This window comes from Meles meles, chromosome 18 (genome assembly GCF_922984935.1).
Source record: "Meles meles chromosome 18, mMelMel3.1 paternal haplotype, whole genome shotgun sequence".
Classification (NCBI taxonomy): Eukaryota; Metazoa; Chordata; class Mammalia; order Carnivora; family Mustelidae; genus Meles; species Meles meles.
This window is the reverse complement of record NC_060083.1, coordinates 26,229,023-26,253,331: the sequence shown is the minus strand read 5'-3', so window position 1 is coordinate 26,253,331 and position 24,309 is coordinate 26,229,023. Positions and strand designations below refer to the sequence as shown.

Here is a 24,309-nt window from a genome sequence, read left to right as displayed (position 1 = left end):
ACAACCCCACCTTCCATTTTCTAAGTCCATAGGCGCTTCCCAGCAGGGGGCAGGGCAGGGCTGAGGAGAGAGGATGGAAAGCAGGAGGCCGCTTGGGCCACGAGGACAAGGATACACCAGGGAGGTGGGGCGCCTCTGAGGACTGCAAACCTGAGATGCCACGGCAGTGCGGCCTGGCAGCCTTCACGATCTGTGCCGGGGTGCTCAAGCACCAGATCAGCAGGGAGGGAAAGGGCATACCCAGACAGGCCCCCTCCCCAGTGGTGTGCTTTGCATAGGGTTCCAGAGACCTCTGTAGGATTTCAGAATCAGGGCCAGTGCGAACTCAGACGGGAAGAGAGGGAGTCTGAGTAATGGCTCAGCTTCCAACAGGGCAGAGTAGGGACAAAATTCATGTCTGAAAAATCATGCGATGTAACCTTTTATGTACACCAGAGTTTGGGAGCCAAGTTCCCACCTGCTCCGCCGGCCCAGGGACGCAGACCACAGGTAGTCCTGGACAGCGACTCTGGCTCCACCACGTCCAGGCTCTGTGGCCTTGGGCCTTAAGCAACTTAAGCTCTCAGCCTCAATTTCCTTCCTGTAAAATAGGGCTAACCAGAGACCCTTGCCTGACCAGGGGCTTGGGAAGATTCTAGAAGACTGTGATTCTAAGAACCCAGCACAGTGCCTAGTATGGAGCAAACACCTGAGGAGGGGTAACCTGCTACCTAGTGCTTTTGTTTTGTTTTGTTTTTTTACTTTCCCTACTGACCTGCACCTAATAAAGGACACCTCAAATACTACAGAGTTCCCCTAAAACACTTCCTAACCTCCCTCCCTCTCTCTCTCACTCTTTCACCCCTCCTTCTTCCTCAGCACCCCCGCCCTGGACCCACTTCCCTTCCTGCAGTATGTCAGGGCTGGAAGGAACTCAAAGACTGTCTAGTCCAACTTCCTCATTTCACACAAATGGAAGCTGAGGTCCAGAGAGGGAAGGAACTGGCCCAAGGTCACAGAGCAGTCAGAAGCAGGGCCAGGACCAGAACCCCCAGCTCCTGAGCTTCTCAGTGTGGGGGCCCTTCCTGAACATTCCTACCCCTGTCCTTCCCTCCCTTTCCTCTTCTTTCCTCCCCCACGGATGGCTCCCTGGGGCTATCTCAGCCTCTTCTGCCATAGCCCCTAAGTCTGCAGAGGTCAGCAAACATCCCATTTGACCCTGGACCCTCTGAGGAATCTCACGGGGTCCTCCCCAGTCTTCTCATCACCTGGGGTGCTGCTGGGAGTGTGACTGGACAGAGCTTTGGGGAGTACCTAGGAAGGCTGGTCTCCCTCCCTGCGCTCTGCACCCCTGGCCCCCCATTCACAGGTCTTGTCTTTCCGGCCCAGATATTTCCCCCGCAGGTGGACTACACGGTCCTGCAGCCTGGGACAGTCGGGCTCTTCCTGTGGGTTCTACTTCTCTGTGATCACCACCGTCTCCGAGGACAATGCTTTTCCCTGGACCATGGGCTGGGGTTGGGAGGACGTGGTAAAGACTTCCAGCATCAAAGCTGGAGGTGAGGGGCTGCTTTTTTTGGATCGCTGTATTTTCCCACTCCACTAAGCTCTTGGGAAAGTGGAGAAGCCAGTCAGCTGAGTTCCATTTCCTAGTGGGAGCTAAAAACAAATACTAAGCGTCCACAAGAGGCCCCATTCTGCCAGCACGGGCCCAGCAGACAAGCCACACATGAACCCATGACTGCCCGGCAGGGGCTGGGAGCCTTCCCACCACACAGCTTTACCTCGAGGACCCTCCTCGGTGGCCCTCTGCCTCTACTGGCTATGGAAAGAGCCACTTGGCTGTCTGAGTGACCCAGTGGCTGAACTCCACCTCAACGGTCCCCTCTCCCTCCCAGGAGGCCAGTTCTATATGCCACTTCCACATGCCCCATCCCTAGCCAGGCCCACAGGAGGCACCAACTGAATACACTTGCTTCCATCAACAAACTGGGGGGCTGTCTGACATGAATCCCCATTTTGGTCTAGGAAGTTGATCCTTCAAGGAAATGCCCAAACCACAGCTTTTCTGACTTTTCGGCTGAAACTGCTCAGTGACAGAGGAGCAGGAACGCGAACGGGAGGATGTGAAAGAATTAGCTTCCCTCATAGGAGAGAGTGTGGGGTTCTATTTGTAGTCTCATGTTGAGTTTTAAAGTTGATGTGAATTACGCACTTAAAATATGTGGGTTTCTACTGAAGTAACAATTACACAACATCATTTTTCTTTTCCAACATCTTTGAGAGAGAGAGAGAGAGAGAGAGATGGGGCAGAAGGAAAGAATCTCCTGCAGACTCCCACTGAGTGCAGAGCCCAACACAGGGCTTGATCCCATGACCCTGAGATCATGACCTGGGCTAAAACCAAGCAAAGTGGATACTTCATGAAGGTGGCCATGAAGCACTAGGGACTCGTGAGCTCAAGAGATGACACAGTTACTACATTTTCAGGTTTCCCAATTTCCCCTTTGCAACGATGCGCTCATTTCCCTGTTAGAACAGTGGTCCCTAGCACTTTGGAGAACAGGGAGTCCTCTGAGTATTTGAGCTTTGGTCTCTCTCCCCCTAAAACATAAAGCAGCACCTAAACTCAACATTCTTTGCACAAACAACATTTTGCATATAACCACAACGGGTTCAAAGTCTGACACCCACTTTAAAGACCCTGCCTCAGTCTCTCTCCCTTGGATCCCACACCCCCAACAGCACTGAGACAGAGAGCAACTGTTGCCCAAGAGCTCAGAACTGCTTCTCATGGAGAAGAGAAGGGCAGGGCTGGTGGTACAGTCACCAGGAACAGGCAGGGTGAGGACCACTGGGACTTACCTGCGTTAGGGAGGATACTAGGCCATCCTGGAAGACCACTTGTTGATCTGGAGGCTTAGACTCAGCCACTTGCAACCCCACCTCCCTGGAGTCTTCAAATTAAGATCAATCATTTCTTCCAGAACAGCTAAACCAGAAGGACCCACCCCATGGCTAGGGTCACCAGGCCCCCTACTCACCACCATTCTCACCATAAACATTTCTCCTTTTACATTCTTTCTCTTTGTTACCACCCTTCTTCCTCTCCCTTTCCTGATGGTCCCGCCACCACCAACCTTCTCTTTTTTTCTCTCCTCTGGCTCTGCCTTAGTCCAGCCAATGGTATCACCAGTTCCAAACAGAGGCACGAGGGGCTTCTCAACCCTTGAGTGAGATGCTGTTGAACCCAGAGGCAGCCGGCTGGATGAGATGACCTTAGAAGGTGACTTCCACCAAGAGTCCAGCTTCCAAATCCCAGAAACCTGGGATTTCTAGAAAACTAATCACACCAATGCTAGGAGTATCATTTTGGAGAATGGCCTGAGGAGCCACGGAGAACTAGTGGTCCTCGACATTACTAAATCCAGAAGGTATGGTGCAGTGCCTGAGCCCCCCAGTTCCTCCAACGAGCATTCTTCTCACCTTGTAGGACGGTGTCTCTGTGCCCGGGTTCTCAGCCTGCACGACAATGTACGCGTGTAAGAAGTTGGAGGCAATCATATCTGGGACAAACGGTGTGTTTTCCTCTTGGAAGATGATGGCCACAATGTCATTCCCAATGTGTCTCTTTCTCTGGAGCTAAACAAAAAGTGGTCCGTTGTTATAAGCCAGCTAGGAACAACCTGAAAACAGATGAGATCTAGACAGGCAAGTCCTCATTATTCCATCTTTATACAGAAACCCTGTAACTCTGAGACCTAGCTCTCCAGGGGAGTTTATCCCCCCCAATCTTCAGAAGCCACCAAAAAGAAAAAATGGGGAAGACTAAGATAGGTAGCGGCTAGCGAGCATATTACTGAGCTCTACAGCCTGACACAGGCCTCAGGGAGAATGGTTAAAATGTGAGGAACAGGTTTTGCCCTGGCAGAGCCTGTAATGGGTCTGGAAGGGACAGAAACACAGATGAAGCCGCCTGAGAACAGTAACAAAGGCACCAACCAGCACGTGCTACATCAGCTGCCACACACAAAACATCTGGCACTCTGGGGACAGAGAGGAAGGCAAAATCAGAGGCCTGGCGTTAACCTGAGAAGGCTTCCTGGAAGAGGAGATGGGGTGGGTGGACAGCGCTTGAAGGAAATGTGGATGCGCAGGGATTGGCAAGCAGAGCATTCTATACCAGAGGGAGGGAGAGCCACGCTTAGAGAAAGAGGGCAACCTGGCTTGGCAGGGGTCACAGGAGAGAAATCCATGCCTGATTCAAACTGGGCCAGGTCCTTGCGCAGGCGCACTCAATCACCAAGCAGCTACTGTGCGTCAGGAACCATGCCGTGCTGTTCGCATGTGTGACTTCAAATACTGGGGCCACGGAGTCCTGGTTAGGTGCTTACCTACGTGTTTGTTCCTCGATTAAGCACCTCAGGTATGCAGGCTCTACGTTTCACGTTGACTTTCGTATTTCAGAGCACTGCTGTAGACTGAGTCCCAGGTTGGGCACTTTTACACGAATTGCCTCGCTTATCCCACTCACCTCCTCCCATTTCTTGGGAGCAGAAAACTATTATTTATTCAGCCCCTGCAGAAAGCCAAGCTCTGTGTACTTCCCACTGAATACAGGGGAGACTGAAAGAGAGCCCCAGGCTGGAGCAGGGGGCGAGGAGGCCATGAGGGAACAGAGACAAAGGTGAAACGTGGAGAGAAAAACCTACTTTGGATTCAAAAGGAATCCTGCTCCCATTTGTTTCTGGAACATTCCGTGGTTATTTTAGAGCCAAATCACAGTCTCATTTGCCAATTTCCTTTTTCCCTACGAAGCCAGGCACTATGTTTACAGTATTACATCTGTGCTCCCTCCTTACTTCCCTGCTCAGAGAGGAATGGGTCAGAGTCTGGGGAAGAGCCTACCTTCCTTTCTGAGTTTCCTAGAGACTGAAAAGGCACAAAGAGTGGGAGGGGGCAGATGGTGCAGCAGCCAGGCCTCAGCTGCTGATTTCAGGGCTCCCCGAGAAAAGAGCTGGGCCACCTTGGGGACATGCCACTCTCCAAAGCAGCAAATGAGAGAGAGGGCAGGACAATGCTGGATGCAGAGGTCTCATCCGGGTTCCCTGGTTGAGGTGAAGGCCGAACTCCTGCCCATGAGCAGGTGCAGCAAGAGATGAGACTAGAAAGGTTGAGAAGCAGGGGGCAATGACCACTGTTGGGGGGTCCTGCCACCCATCACTGGGGCAGGAAGGAGGGCCATGGTCAGGAAGGAAGCCTGCCACAAGCCAGGCACCGTACTGAACCGTACCTTCAGAACCTTCTGTGATGCCCCCAATAATCCTGTGACGCCCCCAATAATCCTGTGACTTAGGTGGTCTTATCTGTTTTGCAGCTGAGGAACATGAGGCCACAAGGTTAACCAGCTTGCCCAGAGCCGCATACCCCTGAGTGACAGAGCTGGCGTCAAGCTGCTACTTACAAATGCCATCATGTCCTCCTCACCACCACCCTACACAAGCAGGGCACTTGGACTCTGCTCCCAGCTCTGCCCCCAACCACGCTGAGCTGCAGGTTCCCCACCTGTCAGAGCGAGACAAGCAGGAGCCCTGTCCTGCCTCCCACACCAGGTGCCGTGACAGGCCACATGGGTGAGACAATGCCATGAACAGACTGGCCTCTCGATTATGAAAGTGGGAAAGGGGCCCAGCCCCTCAAGTACCCAACACCAGAAGCAGGCTTTCACCTCACATGCCCCACGCTCCCAATGCCCTCCCGATCCAGGTTACCTGCTGGGCGTCTCCCTCAGTAAACGGCAGCTTTGTGGAGACGTGAAACATGATCTCTCTATCCCGGAATATCGTGTACACGGATTCCACCCCCGTCTGTCCGTGGGTCACATCCAGGCCTCCGCGGAAACTGTCAGCAAAACAGGGCAAGAGCAGGAAGGGAGTAAGTGTGAGGAAAAGTAGGCTACGTGGTACCTTCCCTGAGGATATGGGGGCTGGAGAAGGAACGAGAAGACACGCGAGAGTGGGGGCACAGATAAAATGATGGGCCCGGCGCGGGGTGGTCAGGCTCCTGAGTACATGAGCCCCAGAGGTCTACCCATAAGCCTCTTGTTTAAGAGACAGAGGCAGAACATCCATCCGGCCAACAGGAAGGGAGGTCACCCATCCTCAATCCCAAACGCCATCCCGGGTGCCAGTGGCCCCCACAGCTGGGCATTAGCCTTTCCTCTCTGCAAGGCCATGTCCAAGTCCTCAGCCCAGAGCCAGGGCAACCAGCTCTCCTGTGGGAACATCCAGAAGCAGCGTGAAGAGGTGACAGACTCTGGATTTCTGCCCAGCCAGTCCCTCACGCAGAGACCCAGCCACAGCAGCACCCACCCCAGTGGCGTCCAAGGAGCCCCTCTCCGGTATCTCCTCAAAGGCAGGAAAGAAAAGTACTAAGACCCTGGGTGGGCCTCCGGGAGCCACCCCTTCTTCCTTTCTAGAAATGCGCTCCCGGCCGTGGATCACAGTCTTCAGCAAGGGGAGGGGATTCAGGTTCCTCTAAGAAAATAAAATAAGGCACACCCTGGATGTCAGTTCCCGAAAACGTTGTAAGACAAACCAGAAAATGTGCTCCACCCGGCATGGCGGGAAGCTCGGCAGGCTGGGGGTCGGGGGCTCTGGGTCCTGCCGAGAAGCCAGCACGTGACCTCGGGCCCATCACTTCACCCGTCCTCATCTGCCTCAGTTTCTTCCTCTACACGATAAAGGGCTAGAAGTCCATGATCTCCGGGGTTCCTCCGCTTTTAACAGCCTTTACTTCATCTATTCTAAGGCACAGCTTTTTTCATACTTGAACATCTCTGAAACCAGGATGCACCTTAACAATGGCGGCTCCTCAGGGTCGATGGAAGGGGCACAGGAAGAGCAAGAAGGTAAGGACTCCCCGAGCTGACTGACTCCACGTGGGGCTCCAGCCTTGCTACTAAACACGCAGGATCTACTTGAATCCCTCAACAGCCTGTGGCATCGGCACCATATTTACCTCCCGGCTATGGATGAGGACACTGAGGCTTTCAGGGGTTAAGGCACTTGTTCAAAGACACAGAGCCAGTAAGTGGTGGAGGTGGGACTTTTACCTGTGTGTGACTGACACCAGGTGGCAGCGATGACCTTGGAGGGGGAAAGAAGAAGTGGAGAAGAGAAGGGAGCGGAGGAAGAAAGTAATAACTGAATACCACCACACACCAGGCCCAGAGCTGGGCACTTCCGCGCCTGATAGGAGATCCTGTCAATCTGGCTGATGAAGCAGGGGATCCCTGGGCTCAGCGGCATGTCAGCCACAAAGCACAGAACAGGCTGGCCAGGCCGGAAGTTCCGGTCAAATGTTGCCTTTGTCAAGGGAAATCAAGGGCCAGAGTTTTCCAAGCATAGTCCCAATATTCTTTCTTTCCACTTAGAGAACCAGAGGCTACTGGACAAATTTCTGCCAAGGGAGATTACTGTATTTCCACCAATTCTTAAATTATCCATTCTTTTTGCATATTCTCTGAAATGGGCCCCTTCCCCCCACAGGGCCCTCTTTCCTGAAGGCCTGGCCAGTGAGTGACAGAGAAGGTGGATTCATTTCACTCTTGGTCGGAGCAGTTTCATCACATGTCGGAAGGCCAGTGTCCGTGCCATTCAGAGAATGTGCCGTTCTGGGTTATCCCCCACGTCACCCGTTTTCTTAGGGATGCAGGGGAATATTGATCACTTGCTAAAAAACAATACCATGTTTCCTGTGTGTGTGTTTTCACCTCTCACATATCCCCGAGACTCAACTATTGCCCCTCTCCCTTACTCCAGGCTTTCATCACTAGGGCCAGAGCCATCCCTTGGCAGAAACTCACCCTTTGAAATCCTGCAGTGTGATCGTGTCCCCCAAAAGGTCCAAGAACTCCTTGAAAGCTGGGCTCTCCTCATTGTTTCCAAATAGCTCTTCCTCCAGGGTCTGAAAGAGAAACAGAATCAGGGTAAGAGTCAGAAAGAAAAGCCTTCTTGATGCCAAGGGAAGGAATGTGGCTGCCCAGCTACCTGGTCCTTTTATTCCTTTCTCCGCAGCCCCAACACGTTTGCCAACCACTGGCTCTGCTTGACTGGAGAAAGGACAAATAGAATTCACTCAGCAGAGCCGGAACTTCGGGGCTGGTTAGTGACTTGCTAGCACAACACAGGCTGCTGGCCAGCGCGAAAGGCAGAGCTGAAGCAAAGAGTTCTTAGACTTGATACCAAAAACCATTCCATTAATGAAAAATTAATAGCTGGACTTCTGACAAAGGACTAGTAGCTAGAATATATACAGAACTCTCAAAATTCAGTAGTAATCAAAATCATAATCTCTCTCCCTGGGTGGCCAAAATCAAGAAGAAAGACAAAAACTGACAGTGAGTGGGTACCTGGGTGGCTCAGTCAGCTGAGCAGCAGACCCCTGATTCCAGCTTGGGTCAGGAGCTCAGGGGCCTGGGATCGAGCCCCATGTCGGGGTCCAAGCTCAGCGGGAAGTCTGCTTGAGGAGTTTTCTCCTCTCCCTCTACCCGCCCCCTGCTTGCTCTCTCTCTCCATCTCTCTCTAAAAAAAAAAATCTTAAAAAAAAAAAGAACTGATGGTGAGGACATGGAAAAGTCAGAAGCCTCATACACTGCTGGTGGGAATGTAAAACGGTGCTGTCTCTTTGGAAAACAGTCTGGCAGTTCTTCAAAAGGCTAAGCATAGAGTTACCATATGGCCCAGCAATTCTACTCCTAAGAATATATCCAAGAAAAAGGAAAACATAAGTCCACACAGAAACTTGCACATGAATGTTAAAAGCAGCATTATTCATAACAGTCCAAAAGTGGAAACAACCAGAATGTCCATCAACTGACAAACAGATAAACGAAATGTGGTATATCCATACAATACATAATTCTGCTGTCAAAGGAATGCAGGACTGACTCATGCTACAACATAGATGACCCTTGGAAACATGTTAAGCAAAAGAAACTAGACAAAAAGGACTGCATATTATGATTCCATTTACACAATGTGTCCAGAACAGCCAAATCCATAAAGACAGAAAGTAGATTTGTGATGACGGGAGCTGGCGAGAATGGATATGGATTGACCGCTAATGGGTATGGGGTTTCTTTGGGGGTTGATAAAAATTATCTGGAGTTAGAGAGTGGTGATGGTTTTATAAATCTGTGAATATACTCCAAGCCACTAAATCGTACACATTTGAATCATATTAAATGTGAGTTACACCTCAATAAAGCTGTTATAAAAAGTTTTAAACAGTAAAAAAAAAAAACCCAATTAGAAAACGGTCAAAAGAGGGGCACCTGGCTGGCTGGGTCGGGACAGCATACGACTCTTGATGTTGGGTGTAGAAATTACTTAAAAATAACATCTTAAAAAAAAGGAAATGAAATGGTTAAAAGACATGAATAGTCATTTCACCCGAAGAAATATATACAGAGGGCAAATAAGCACATGAAAAGATCTTCAACACCATTAGCCGCCATTAGGGAAATATAAATTAAAACCATTATGAGACATCACTACACATCTATCAGAATGGCTAAAATTAAAAAAATAGTAACAACCACAAATGCTCGTGAGGATGCAGAGGAAACGGATTACGCATACATTGCTAGTAGGAATGCAAAATGGAACAACCACTCTAGAAAACAGTTCAGCAGCTTCTTACAAAACTGAACATGTAATTACCATAAACCCAGCATATGCTCCTCGGCATTTACCACAGAGAAATGAAAATTTATGTTCACCCAAAAACCTATATACAAATGTTCACAGCAGCTTTATTCATAATCCCCCCAAATTGGAAACCACTTAGATATCCCTCCAAGGGTGACCAGTTAAGCAGACCACAGTATAGTCACACCATGGAATACTACACAGCCATGAAAAAGCAATGAACCCTACAGATACACAGAAGAATTTGGATGAATCTCCCTGAGTGGGAAAAAGAGCCAATATCCAAAGGTTATATAGTGTATGATCCCATCTATGTAACAATTTTCAAATAACAAAGTGTTAGAAAGTGGAGAATACATTAGTGGTTGCCAGGGCTCAGGGACTGGAGGTAGGAAGGGATAATGGAGGCAAGAAGGAGGTGGGCATGCTTATGAAAGGGCCACATAAGGGATCCTTGTGTTGGTGGACTTCTTCTGTATCTTGACTGTGAAGCCTACACTGTAATAAAATTATATACAATGAAATACACACACACACACACACACACACACACACATCCCTATGGTCACATGAAAACCTGGAGAAGTCTGAATAAGATCTGAGGACTATATCAGTGTCAATATCCTGGCTGTAATTTCGCACTACAGTTTTATAAGACATTACCTTTGGGGAAAACTGGGTAAAGGGCACACAAGAGCTTTCTGTATTATTTCTTATAACTGCATGCCAATCTACAAACATCTAGAAGTTAAAAGTTTAATAAGTTTTAAAAAGTGGAAAGCAAAGCTGAAAATGGTAGTAAGCTCTGCCCTTGTGACAGGCTCCAAGCAGTGCACGGCCCTGCCTGATCAGCAGGCTCTGCCTACCGAGGCAGGATCGGCAAAGAGCGATGACTCTGCAAACATCCACAGATGGCAGCTCACAGGTGCAGATGACCCGGGAAACTCCAGCATGAGCAATCCCTTCAAGGAGAAAGTCTCTAATAGGTGACTCTTTAATATCTCCTTAATACCTGCTTCATCACAAAAAAGAGCAGATCCCAGGTACTACGCCTTCAACGGGCAACAGAATCTAGCTAGATTTCAATAACTTCACTCTTTTTCATGGTATTTCCTTTTTAAAATGACCTTCATTTCATGCAAGGGATATTGATTTTCTAATTAGAGTGGTGATACAAAATTTCCTTTAAACCATGCATGTAAGGTGGAAAAAAAGGCTTTTTAAAAAAATATAAGGTAGTTAATAGTACAGGTGCAATAAAAAGTGTAAGGGAGGCAAACAGGAGAAAATATGATCTTGGATGTCATTTGTGAATGTCTGAAGTTTGGGAAACATGGCCCTCTAGCTGGGGTCAGCAAACTGTGGCCCAGGGGCCACATCCAGTCTGCTGCTTTATAAATAAAGCTTTATTGGAACACAGTCAGGACAATCCCTTTGGTTCTGTCTACAGCTGCTTTTGTACTACAAAGGCAGGGTTGGAAGTTAGTTCCACAGAGACAGTACGGCTCATGAAATCTGAAATATTAACTATCTGGCCGTTCACAGAAAGTGTGCTGATTCCTGCTGCATAGAGAGCATGCCAAAAGGCATCACACACAACTCTGACCCAGCGTGCTGTTTACCCTAGGTCGTGAAGCCAGAGTGTGCGAGAACAGCTGCTTCCAGGTAACACACATCTTCTCCGGAGAAAGCAATCCAGCTTATTCAGCAGGGCATGCAGCTCTCGCTAGGACTGACAGATAGCCAGCCTGGTGCTAGCAGTGTATTTTTACACTGGCCATGAGTCTGACCATGCGCTCAGGGAGGGGGTCTTAGTCAACACTGTGCCTGACAAACAGGAGAATTAGAGGGGGCTTATTTGTATCCTAAGAACAGCATAGAGCTTTCATGCAACAAATGTCCATATAACCTGCCCCATGGGTATAGGTCTGCAAAACAATAACTTTTCAGAAAGTTTTTTAAAAAAGACCTTTTTCTCCCTGTGTACCTCCACTGGGGCTCAGCAGCATCCGGTAAATAAACAACACCCAGACTCCTCCCAGAGGTGGATGGTTAATGTTTGGTAATTACAATTTTGCTGGAACACTGGCTTGTAATCACCTTATGAGATCTGCTATGGTAAATTTCACAAGCAAAAACTTTAATTAGGGGGGTTATATTAGCAGAGCTGTACAAAATAAATATGCAATATATAAAAATAATTAGAGCAGCTACCTGAATACTCTCCCTTCAATTATAAGATTCATCCGTGTTGGCCTCTGAGCTCCTAAACTCTTCACTTAATTAACTGTTTTTAAGCAAACACTTCTTGTGGTCTAGTATCTTCAGACAAGCAAGTCCGCTATCAGCTAACCAAGAAACACGCCATCATGGGGAAAAGAAAAAAAAAAAAAACCCACAGATAATGTTGAAAGATAATATCAACCGACCTACCATAAGAGCACCAAAACTTTTATCCATTGATTCACACATAAAAAAGCTATTGAGTGTTATTTCCATAAAACCACCATGTTAGCCTCTTGGATGATACCAGGAAGAACCTGGTGTAGAACCTTCTAAGTAAGGAAGCATGGGTGTGCTCAGCAGCCCACTTCTCAGGGTGTTAACGCATGTCCATGATAGGCAAGATGGGAAGTTTGTGGTCAAATAAGTATGGGAAACACTGTGTCCAAAAAAAGCTCTGTGAGCTCTTTACCCTGGGGTTCTTAGAGCCTTTAAAATGTTCCCACACAATCGCCCCCACCCTGAGGAATTTGTTCACAGAGTACCCACCAGGCCAGCGTCTCATGGAACACACTTCGAGAAACATTATCCTGACCACCTAACCTCAAAGCAGCATAGAAGTGCTACGACAGACAGAGGAGGGGGAGCAGTAGAGTACTAGGAAATTTTTTTTAACAACCAGCTTTCCAAAGAGGGAAAGCAGAAGCCCTAGTTTGCAAATTTCCATGGTGTTAATACTTCCGCCATGGCTGATTTCAAGCCATCGGCATGACATCGCAGAATGCAGAGTTGGGAAGAGATGCACGCAATGCTCCAGCAATCTAAGGAAGTCCAGGGAGAAAGAGCTAATACCCAGCTCCGGGAAGGGCAGGCAAGGAGAAAGCAGCTTGTGTTAATCCATTCCCTCTACCCAGTCCGATTATTCTTAGGACAACAGCCCATAGTTCAATATAAGCTGAGGTAGCCAAGAAGAATTAGACGTTCCTTTATGAAAAATGAAACTGCTGTTTAAAGGAAGTGCGGGCCTTCTTGTGAGGAGGAGCCCACCTTGAAGATCCTGTTCCCTCCAGCCTAATTTATCCTGTAACGTGACTGTTGTGCTCAGCATGTGGAAGAAGCAAGCGTAGAGCTTCTGTGCTTGAGGGGAGGCGAAGAGGGAGTCCCCAGAGAGAAACCACAGGGTATAACGACCGGTATGGATTCGTGATACTTACCTGCCTGGCTTTTTGATAAATAACCCCAAATTTGAACGTGTTGTTGACATCGTGCTCATCATAGGACACAATCATTTGGGAGGCCTAGAAAAATGTAGAGAGAAAGAAATCAGACTGTTCATTAACTGAGGGACAAGGGAGTAAGCAAAAGGAAGGGAAAGCACTCATTCTGGTGGAGAATGTGTCCCCATGGTGTGAGACATCCACACATGTGCGGGGAGGCACGGGGGAAGCCAGAGGTCTCAGCTGGTTCCCAGACTGGGGCTCTCCCATGGCGGCCACACCTCTGGATCTCCACACCATTCCCATCCAGATGGGCCAGCCGAGGCCTGGGAGTCCAGCAGGACTCAAGGAATGGACTTACCCCAGTGTTTTATCTGTGATGTAAAAAGTGAAGTGCCCCAAAACTGGTCAGCGAGGATGATGCTGACCCTAATTACCTCTGATCAGCATACGATTTTAAGCAAGGCACTGCTCCTGCCCAGACTTCAATCCCCCTTTATCCATTAAGTGAGAGGTCTCTAAGGAGGAACACACAATATGCAAAGGGAGGGTGGGGTGGGAAAGAACCCTGACCACTGGTTCGGTTTAGTTTTCTCTTGTGCCTCCGTGTTGCTGTCCAGGGCTCAGAAACACCAAACTCTGTATCTTGAATGTTTTCCCATCCATTAAATGGAGATGTGTGGTTGTGAAGATTCCAGAAGACCAGGTACATAAGGTGCTGAGCATGGAGCAGCTATCGCCATCATCATCCTCATCAACTGTGTAACCCTCCAGAGAGGTCAGAGCTAAACCAGCTTGTTGGGAAGGAGGAGACTTGGGCTTTATTGGGATAGTCTCTGCAGTAAAAAGGAGGGATCTGACCACATATGACCCAGGAAGGACAAACAAGGCATGACTGGTGGTTCGGCAAATTCAACCCAAGGGAGGCTCTGAGCCGCCCAAGGAAATGGGCGCTTCTCCGCTCCGCCGGGAACGGCACTGCTGCCCAGGCCCAGAGGGAGACCCCGCACCCACACGGAACGGTCAAAGTTGCAGACCAGCTGCCCTGTTAGGGAAGAGGTATCCAGCCATGGAGAAGGCCCCACAGAACGTTCTAGACTCTATGAATTACACACACACACACACACACACACACACACACCTCCCTCAGCCAGATTAACACCCCAGCCGAACTAAGTGGTCCTTCAAATACAGAAAACAAGAAAATACAGCTGCTTTTCCATTATTACCAGAGCCGGAGGCTTTCCGAGTCACAGGGAGAACTGTGCAAATGAGCACCGTCCCCAGCTTCTCTCGGCGGACAGGATTTGATGACAAAAACTGCCACACTTGTAGTTAAATAAGGCCTTTTTGACGGGGTTTTAATGTTTAGTTAAAACTCACTAATTCAGCTTTAATTATAAAGGGAAGGGCAGCCTGAATGAAAGAAAATGCTCCATGGGGGGCAGCTTATTACTGGGGAGAGCCCCCAGACACGCAGGGGGTGTCTGAGAGAGGGGGCTCTTGCACATTCCCACGCAGGTGAGCACCCTGCCTTTAGCTCAGCCACAGCACAGGGATGAACGGTGTCCAGCACAACCATGAACATCCAAGCCATGTGTTCCAAGGGGGGCTGGATTCCTCGGCCAGGACAGGGCCTCTCTTCCCCACCCAAACATTCCAGCTAGCCATCCCTCACTACCAGCAGTGGGGTGCAGGGAGCAGACTGAGCCGGCACCAGCAAGCCTCCGCGGCTACTGTGTGGGTGCGCAGGGCGAGCTTCGAAGCACCGTTCACTTCCCCTTGCGGCCCTCCAGACCCTGCTGGAGTCTGCACACCGGCTCTCTTCCCGTGACCAATTTAAAGCAATTCACTGTCCGTGAGTGATTTAGGTCCTGTCGTGCCGTAATTGTTCTTGAGTGGGCTTGTTGGTTTAGTTTGGTTATTATTGTTCCTCTGCCCACCCACACTCACACAACTGGGGTCAAATTCAGGCCAGTCCGAAGGAAACTGATAACAGAACCAGCCTGTTTATTAACTAGGGCTGTGCAGGGGCTGTAAGGCCTCAAAGCTGCAGTAACACTGGCAATGGGAAGCCACGATCTCGCCTTTTCTCTCTTAGCGGGGTTCTGCCCCCTCGCTCCTCCATGATGGCAGACCAGATCTGCACTAACTCTCCAGCTATAGGTGGAATCACTCCCTACATCAGAAGGGCCTCCAGGAAGTATGACGAGAATAAGGGGGACAGGTCACAACACTGCAATCCCTCTACCGCCCCCACAACAGATGGGGACCAATTCAGGTGGGTCTCTCCCCAGGCACAGCCAAGGACAGGTTTCCAGTGGACCAGTTTGCAAAGGGGTGAGCAGGGAGAGAGAGAGACATGGAGGTTTATTGGAGACCCCACAAAACCCCACCAAGATGCACAGAACATCCCACAGAGCCACGGGTACGCAAATCCGTGCCAAGCTACAGAGCCCTAGGCGAGGGGAGGAGGTGAAGGTTCTCACCTTGGGGTACAGGACAGGGTTGAATTTCAGCCCCACAGCGTCATCACAGAAAGCCTAAGCAGGAAGAGAGAAACACACAGTTCAGGGGTCATTTCCACTGAAAACATTGGGGCTGCAGGGTCAGAAGGCCCAGGGCTGAATCCTGGCTCTGCTGCTCACTAACTAGTGGCCAGGAAAGCCAACTCACCTTCCTGGGGTTTCCTGATGAACTGAGGCCACGCAGAAGGCATTCAGCACAATTCTGCTTGGCATTCCCGCTCCCAACATGTGGGTCTGACCCAACTGACCATCCTTCTCACCCCACTTTGCTGACTCAGTTCTCAAGCTCCCAACATCTCAGAGCAGAGACATGGGTCCCTCCACCAGCTGATGGACAGCTCCTTACTCAAGGTTGGGGCAGGGGGGGGGTGTCCTCTGTCTGGACCAACAGCCTAGCCATCCTCCAGCCTACCTCTCCTGTGTTGTGAAGACTGTCTGGCCACCCTACCTCCTCCTCCTCTCAAGTCCTACAGTACTCTCCATAGCCAGCCCTTTCTTTCCATGTCTCTGGTCCCCTGAACCAGCTGTGAACTTGGGGGTGGAGGCCATGAGTAGCCTCAGCTGGGAGGATGAGATGGGGAGATTGTAGGCAAGATGAGGACATCTGCCAGTAGCCCTCCCTCACCCCATCCATGGCATCAAGGGCCAAAGAGCACAGTGGCCTTCCCCTCTCCAAGGGCAGAGCCCTCTCTGGATGAGCCTGCACCCTCGCCCCAGCCCTGGGCTTAAGAGAGGAAGCCCGCTTCTCACAGGGTTTGGTTGTTACCTTTGCAATCTGAGGGACGCTGGGCAACTTGCTCAATCCGGCCAAGGGGATCCTTTCATGCACTGTCTTCACTTTGGACCTGCACATGTGAATGAAGGTGAGAAAAGGGGTCTATGAGAAAGCGAGTCCTTTAGGAAAAGCGCTGAGGTCACGCCAGACCACAAGGCACACTAGCTTCGCATCTCCCTGGGTCAGATCTGCCGCATTTCACCCAACCCGTGAGCTGGGCACCACACTCAAGTGGTGAGAAAAGGGAATCTTGTACTTATCCCAGAGGAGGGTATACTGTTATATCTCTGCAACCGAGATGTGGGATGTGTGGAGAGTCACCTTCAAGTTCACCATGATTTGGGGGTTGTTGTGGGGATGTTTCATGTTCTCCCAAAGAACTGGGTACAACTTCTGGATAGACGTGTGTTCTCACATGCAATTAAGCCTTTATGAAAAGAAAAATCTAATACTTGAAAATCTAGATTTAGTCAAAATGTAAAGGGGATGAAAGTTGCTTTATAAAGGGATTCACTGTAAGACTCTAAATTTAGCCTGTTCCCCTGATTCCTTTAGCACATTATGAAAGTGTTGAATTTTACTGAATGCTTTTCTGCATCTGCTGAGATTGTCACATGGTTTTTAATCTGTTAACCTGGTAGATTACACTTCTATTGAGCCATCTTTTCGTTCCCTGGGTAAAACTCGCTCGCTTATGATGTATTATTTTTTCATATCCTGCTGACTTTAATTTGTTAATATTTCCTTGAGAGTTTCATAAAAATAGCGACACTGGCTTTTTTGTTTTATTTTCCTTGTACTTCGCTTGTCAGGTTTTGATATCAAGGTGTTATCCCAGCCTCATAAAACTGCCGAGGAGATTCTGAACCTTTGAATTCATCTGTATATACCACAGGGACTTACTGTTCCTTAAAGGTTTGCTAAAACTCATCCTTGAAATCTCTGGGCTTCCTGGGGATTTTGTGGCGGTGGGGTGGGGGGGTTGGGGTGGGATCACTTTAGCTATCGATTCAGTTTATTTAATGGTGAATATTTAGGTTTTCTACTCCTTATTGAGTCAATTTCAGTCATTTATGTTTTTCTATATAATTATTCAACAGTGCATTGACATAGCATCGGTTTTGGTATTCTCTTAGGACTTAACCTGTACTTATAATCACACCCCTCCCTTCAGTGTCTTAACATGATCTGTTTGTATCTTTTCTCTGTTTTCCATAATCAGACCTTGATGGGGGCGTACCTATTTTACTAATCTTTCCAAAGAGACAATTTTTGGCTTTGTCGTCTCCATTCCTTTTTATTTGTTGCTTTCTACTTCACTAGCCTTGTTCTTTGTCTTTTTTATTTCCTTCCTTTGTATTTCCTTTGGGTTTTTGTTTTTTTTTTTCTGCTGTTCTTTTTCTAACTTCTCGACCCGCATGCTTACACAGTTAATCTTTCTTCTTTTTTACGAATGCATTTTAAACTATCCATCTTTCTCTCTAACTACCACTTGAACTGCATCTCACAAATTGCTGGTTGGTATTTTCACTGTCATTCAGTTCTAAATATTTTGTCAGTTCTTTCGTGATTTCCTCTTTAGTCTGTGAGTTATTTAAAGGGTCGCCTTCTTTTTTTTTTTTTTTTAGCTTTCTAAATGTTCTCTTCCTTCAGTAATTGTTGATTTCTCACTTAATCTTCCCAAGTTCAGAGAACATAATCTGTATGTTAATTATTTTAGATCAGTTAATGTACTACATAGACATTTTTCATGTTCCATGTGGGCTTAAAAACAATGTATTATTTTGTTTTGTTTCGTTTTGTTGAGTTCAGGAATGTATGTTACAAGATCAGATTTGCTAACTGTATTGTTCAAATCTTCTATGTATTTGCAATTATCTGCTTGTTCCTTTGGTGTCTGAAAGATGTTACTAAACTCTCCTACTATAACTGAGGATTTGTCTATTACATTCCTATCTGTTTCCGCCTGTCTGAATTCAAGACCATATTACTAAGTACAGCTCCATGATTGTTAGAGCTTCGAGGTGAACTCTTCTCTATCATCATGGGGGCCGAGCCTTCTGTTGGTCCAGTAAAGGGCATTTTTCTCCACCCAGGTAAGGAACAGATTCAGAAACAAAAAAATTAAGAGTAAGGTGATTAGAAGTCAAAGTAACTCCTTCGTTCCTGATAAAAGCTACCCACTTTAGTGTACAGATGAAATGGGTCTTCTAACTAAACCCCAGGATTGTCCTTCAGGTCCCAGGGGCTGCCGGGCAAGAGGAAAGCCTCCTCTGGAGGGGGCTGGCTCAGGTGGGGCGTCCAGCACAGAGGAGTGGAGGGCATACCCTGTGGGCAGCCAATTCCAAGAGGAAAAACAGAAAGGGCTACACATGTCAAGTTCTTGCTCCCTAACCCACCGATCAGAGAAGGCAGAGAGAGTCAGGGATGTTACACAGAACTATTCCTTCCATACAGGAGGAAATATCAAGAATGGGGAGAAGTATTTCCAAGCTACAAAGGAATGTACTCCCTTTACCCTTACTAATGCTTTGTCCCTGAAATTCTATTGTGTCTGATATTAATGTTGCTATACCACCTGGAAGCATTCATTAGGATTTTCCCAGTGTATATTTTTCCATTTCTTTTATTTTAAAAAGTTTCAACATTATTTTTCTTTAGGTATGTATCTTATAAGAAGAATATAGCTATAAACCCTATGATCCAGTAATCACATTACTGGGGTATTTATCCCCAAAAAATACAAAAACATTAATTCAAAGGGATGCACCCCTATGTTTACTGCAGCATTATTTACAAAAGCCAAATTACGGAAACAGCCCAAGTGTCCACTGATAGATGAATGTATAAAGAATCTGTGCAATGGGATATTACTCAGCCATGAAAAGGATGAAATCTTGCCATTTGCAATGACATGACTGGAGCTAGAGAGTATAATTCTAAGTGAAATAAGCCAAAGAAAGGCAAATAACATATGGTTTCACTCATATGTAGAATTTAAGAAACAAATGAGCAAAGGGAAAGAGAGAGAGAGAGAGAGACAAACCAAGAAACAGACAGAGAACAAACTCCAGAGAACAAACTGATGGTGAACAGACGGGGCATGGGGGAGAGGATGGGGGGAAATAGGTGATGGGGATTAAGGAGTGCACTTGTGATGAGCACTGAGTAATGGAAGGAATTGTTGAGTCACTATATTATACACTTGAAACTAACATTACACAGTATATTCACAATACTGGAATTAAAACAAACTTAATTTTAAAAAAAGAATGGCAAAGGTTGGGGGAAGAATATAGCTGTAAATTTAGTTCAGTTTTAGTCTGCCAGTCTGATATATTCACATGGTAAATTAATCTATTTAAATTTATTGTGATTACTAATGTATTTGGAATTATATCTATTATTTTATGTTTTCTATTACTCTGTGCTTTCTTTCCTTTTTAAAACTCCTCCTTTCCTGCCCTCAGTTTAATTAAAAAAAAAAAAATTCTCCTTATCCTTCTGCTAGTTTGAGCTGCAGATTATATGTCTATAACTTCCAATACACATTTTTATACATTTTTCTAACAAACTCTAAACTTACTTGCTGTGTCTCTTCTGAGGAGGGAAGAGGAAATAGTAACTCAGTGAACTCTTCCCTCCCTATGGTCCTTCCTACTTCTGTCCTTCCAATCGTCCTTCCCACTTCCTAGTGAACTCTTCTCTCCCTATCATCCTTCCTAACTCCAGCAACCCTCAGTTTGTTTCCTATGATTAAAAGTCTCATGGGGGGGGGGGGGGGCTGGGTGGCTCAGTGGGTTAAAGCCTCTGCCTTTGGTTCAGGTCATGATCTCAGGGTCCTGGGGTCGAGCCCCGCATCGGGCTCTCTGCTAACCAGGGAGCCTGCTTCTTCCTCTCTCTCTGCCTGCCTCTCTGACTACTTATGATCTCTGTCTGTCAAATAAATAAATAAAATATTAAAAAAAAAAAAAGTCTCATGGGGGGCACCTGGGTGGCTCAGTCGTTAAGCGTCTGCCTTTGGCTCAGGTCATGATCCCAGGGTCCTGGGATGGAGCCCCACATTGGGCTCCCTGCTTGGCAGGAAGTCTGCTTCTCCCTCTCCCGCTCCCTCTGCTGTGTTCCCTCTCTCGCTCTGTCTGTTTCTGTCAAATAAATAAATAAAATCATTTTTTTAAGTCTCTTATGGCTTATCTCCCTCTCTGATTTTGTCTTGTTTTATTTTTTTTCCTCTCCTGTTTTGTTTCTTAAATTCCACATATGAGATCATATGATAATTGTTTTATTCTGATGACATTTCGCTTAGCTCTAGTTCCATCCACGTCGTTGCAAGTAAAGCCTCTTTTTAAACACACAAAAATTAATTTTTTTCCCTACTCAGTAATTAAATTTATCAACATAGTTGACCTATTTCTTGCCACTTTATTTTTTTTAAGATTTCTTTATTTTGAGAGAGAGAAATAGTATGTGCACACATAAGCGATAGGAGCAGAGGGAGAAAGAATCCAAAGCAGAGGAGTCTTCCTCGCAGATCACAGAGCCTGACATGGGACTCAAGTCCATGACTCTGACCTGAGTCCCTGAGCCAAAACCAAGAGTCATACACTTATGACTTAGCCTACTTAGCTAAGCTACACTTAGCCCACTGCGCCACCCAGGCACCCTTGCCACTTTTTAACAACATCTTTTCATCCGGTTTCTCTTTTCTTCTGGCTGAAGTAAATCCTTTAGTAATTCTTTCAGGGAGAGCCTATGAGTGGTGCACTCCCTTCATTCTCTTGTCTGAAAACAGTTTGACTTTGTGTTTGCAGAGAGCTTCTCTGGGTATAGAATTTTAGGTTAAAGGATTCTTTCTGTTCTTCTTTCCTTTCTTTCTTTCCTCCAACATTTTAAAGACACTGTCCTATTGTCCCATGGCTGATAAGAAGTCTGCTCTCAGCCAGGTTGTCATCACTTCATAGAGGAGTGTCTCTATCCTTAGGAAGCTTTTAGAATGTTCTCTTTCCCTTAGATGTTCTAATGCTTCACTTCAATGTGTCCAGTAGTATTGCTTTGTTTTAAAATCATGCTTAGCACCAGTGTGGTGCTTTCTTCCATTCTGAAATATTCCCAGCCATTGTTTCTTTTTTTTTTTAAGATTTTATTTATTTGATATAGAGAGAGAGATCACAAGTAGGCAGAGAGCCAGGCAGAGAGAGAGGGGGAAGCAGACTCCCTGCTGAGCAGAAAGCCCGATGCGGGGCTCGATCCCATGACCCTGAGATCATGACCTGAGCTGAAGGCAGAGGCTTAACCCACTGAGCCACCCAGGCGCCCCACCAGCCATTATTTCTTTAGATATCTCTTCTCCACTGATTTTCTCCTCTTCCCTCTGAGACTCTAAGACAAAAGCTATCAGTCTATTATCCACACATCTTCTTTCTTTTTCACGTATTTCGTCACTCTATCTGTGCTGTACTGACTGAATTCTTTGAGACTATGTTCCAGTGCACGGATTCACGCCTTGATTCCAAACCGATTATATGAGACTAGATTTTATCCCATGTATTGAGGTTTTCAACTTCAACTGTTTTATTTCCCATAATTCCAACTGTTTTCATTTTGTACCCATGTGTATCCATTCTTGATTCATCCATTCGTTCAATGTATCATAATTTATTATCCCTTTTACAGATGCTATTTTCTTCTTCAGATATTAAATATATTTAAGTCATTTGAAAGTATACCATTATTTGCATTCCATTAGCAGTAAAACCAGTTCATTTGTTGATATTTTCAGCTTTTTTTTTAAGATTGTTTATTTATTCATTTTAGAGAGAGAGCACATGTAAGAGCACCAGCAGAGGGAGAGAGAAACCCATGATCCTGGGATCACGACCTGAACTAAAGGCAGACACAACCAATTGAGCTACATGGGTACCCCTCAGCTGTCTTTCTTAATGTCAATGTTCCCTGGGTGTTTTAGAGCTTTCCATCCATTTTTCTCTATCCTCAGTGCAAGGCACTCTGGTCCACTTCCCATCAGAACTGGTTGCAAATACCTTATGCAACCTGGTGGCCTGTCTAATCACATAACAGCTGACTCTTCACAGCAGCCTGTCACTTCCTGCTTCTGACCTTGCCTTCTCTCCAAGACATTCTCCTTACTCAAGCCAGTGATCATTCTACAGCGCAAATCATATCATGATATTCCCCTTTCAAGAGCTCTCCTCTGGCTCATAAAAGAAAATCTAAGTTCCTAGACATGATCCAGAAATGATTTCGTTTTTCCTTGCCTCTCCAGCATGACCTCTCAACCTTACTTATACTCACACAGACACACATTCCATATTCAAGCTCTTATAAACTTCTTTCTGTTCTCCCATACCATCTATCTTTGGATCACCGTCACTAGACTAAAATAATCCATGTCCATAAGAAGACGATAAGTGAGAATGAGAACAGGAGTAAGAATACCTAATCCATATTGAATGTTTTCTGTAGCCAAGTAACAAGAGATGAGCTAATTCCTTACATTAGCTCCATCCCTGAACAAAGTCTGGCATGTATTAAGCCCTGATTGAACAAGACTTTATCTTCTATGAATAGATAATAGCCCTTTTTGTTACACTGATTGCTTTTTTTGCCTCAAATTCTACTTTTTCATATTAATACCGCCAACTGTGCTACATTTTTGTATTTGCTATAACTTTTTCTCAACACTTTTCTTTGTTGAGTTACTTTCTTTAGTAACCTGAGTTACTTTCTTCAATAAAATACAGATACATTGATTGATTGATTGATTGATTAGTGGGGTGGGGGGAGGATGGAGGGATGACTCAGACTGAGAATCTTTGCTATTTAATAGTAGAATTTCACTCATTTATATTTATTATACATCACATGTACTCAGACTTCCATTTTATTTATTTATGATTCTTTATTTCCTATCTTTTTTTATACATTAATGTTTTCTTTATCTTCCTTTATTTTGGAAGGTTTTCATTCTACCAGTGATTTTATATCCATGGAATACTACATTTTCATCAAAATATGTTCAGCTTTTACTTCTCTTTCACTGATTTTGTCTGATACTAGGTGAGTCATTTTGATCTGCAGAGTTAAATCTTCGATCAGCTTAAGAACATCAATCATCCACATGTTTAATTCCTGCTCACTGTCCTCCCTATTCATTACAATTTTGCTCATCATTTTAGAGTTGTGTTTTCCTCTGAATTATGTGAAAGCCTCTCAGACTTGCTCTCAGTATTACTAACTGGGTTTTCCACAAACTAGACTCTGCTCTTTAGTGCTTCTAAAACCATTTAAAATTCTTTTGACCACTTTCAGTTTTCTTATATTCTTTCCTTAATTTAACCAGCAATTTTTCATCTCATTCTGTTGTCCTATTTAGTCTTTTGTCTTTTCTTTCATACAGTTTTTTTTTTTCTGGAAGTTTGCTGAAAATACAAAGTTAATAGACATCTAAATTTTACTTGGCTTTGTAAAATTTGGTCATTTCCCTACCTTCTAAATGCTAGGTTATGCTTTTTTCAATGCAGAATCTTTTCTTTCAGCAACCCGTGAGGGTTTTTTTCCCTACTTCTTTATATCCAAGCTTGAAAAAGAAGAAATCTTTGTTGATAATTGAATGTTATTCATTGCCAGTAGTGGATAAACTCCTCTTGGCTACTCTCATAGCACACACAGAGGCTGTCAGAATACTCTTCTCGGATTTTAGAGCTGGTTCTCTTAAAACACCAGTTAAATAATCTAGAAGCCTGCAGGGAATGAGGAAGATGCCGGGACAAGAGTTGCTGCCAGTGAGGGAGTTTCGCCTCTGTATAATTTCTTCTTTGTATCTGGTAAAGCTTCTAAAGCTGTGGGGCCAATTT

At 46.2% G+C, this 24,309-nt stretch overlaps 1 protein-coding gene across 8 annotated transcripts in view; it reads right to left on the bottom strand.

The window, feature by feature from the left end:
* The window catches only part of RAP1GAP2 (RAP1 GTPase activating protein 2), a 241,140-nt gene that overhangs the window by 26,567 nt on the left and 190,264 nt on the right, over positions 1–24,309 (bottom strand). For all 8 annotated transcript variants that reach the window (XM_045986019.1, XM_045986018.1, XM_045986020.1 and 5 more), the window contains 6 exons: positions 16,427–16,505; positions 15,622–15,675; positions 13,130–13,213; positions 7,847–7,947; positions 5,751–5,880; positions 3,466–3,621 (listed from right to left, as the gene is read on the bottom strand). In XM_045986019.1, coding sequence (XP_045841975.1) covers positions 3,466–3,621; positions 5,751–5,880; positions 7,847–7,947; positions 13,130–13,213; positions 15,622–15,675; positions 16,427–16,505 — 604 coding nt within the window. The remainder of the gene's footprint in view (positions 1–3,465; positions 3,622–5,750; positions 5,881–7,846; positions 7,948–13,129; positions 13,214–15,621; positions 15,676–16,426; positions 16,506–24,309) is intronic.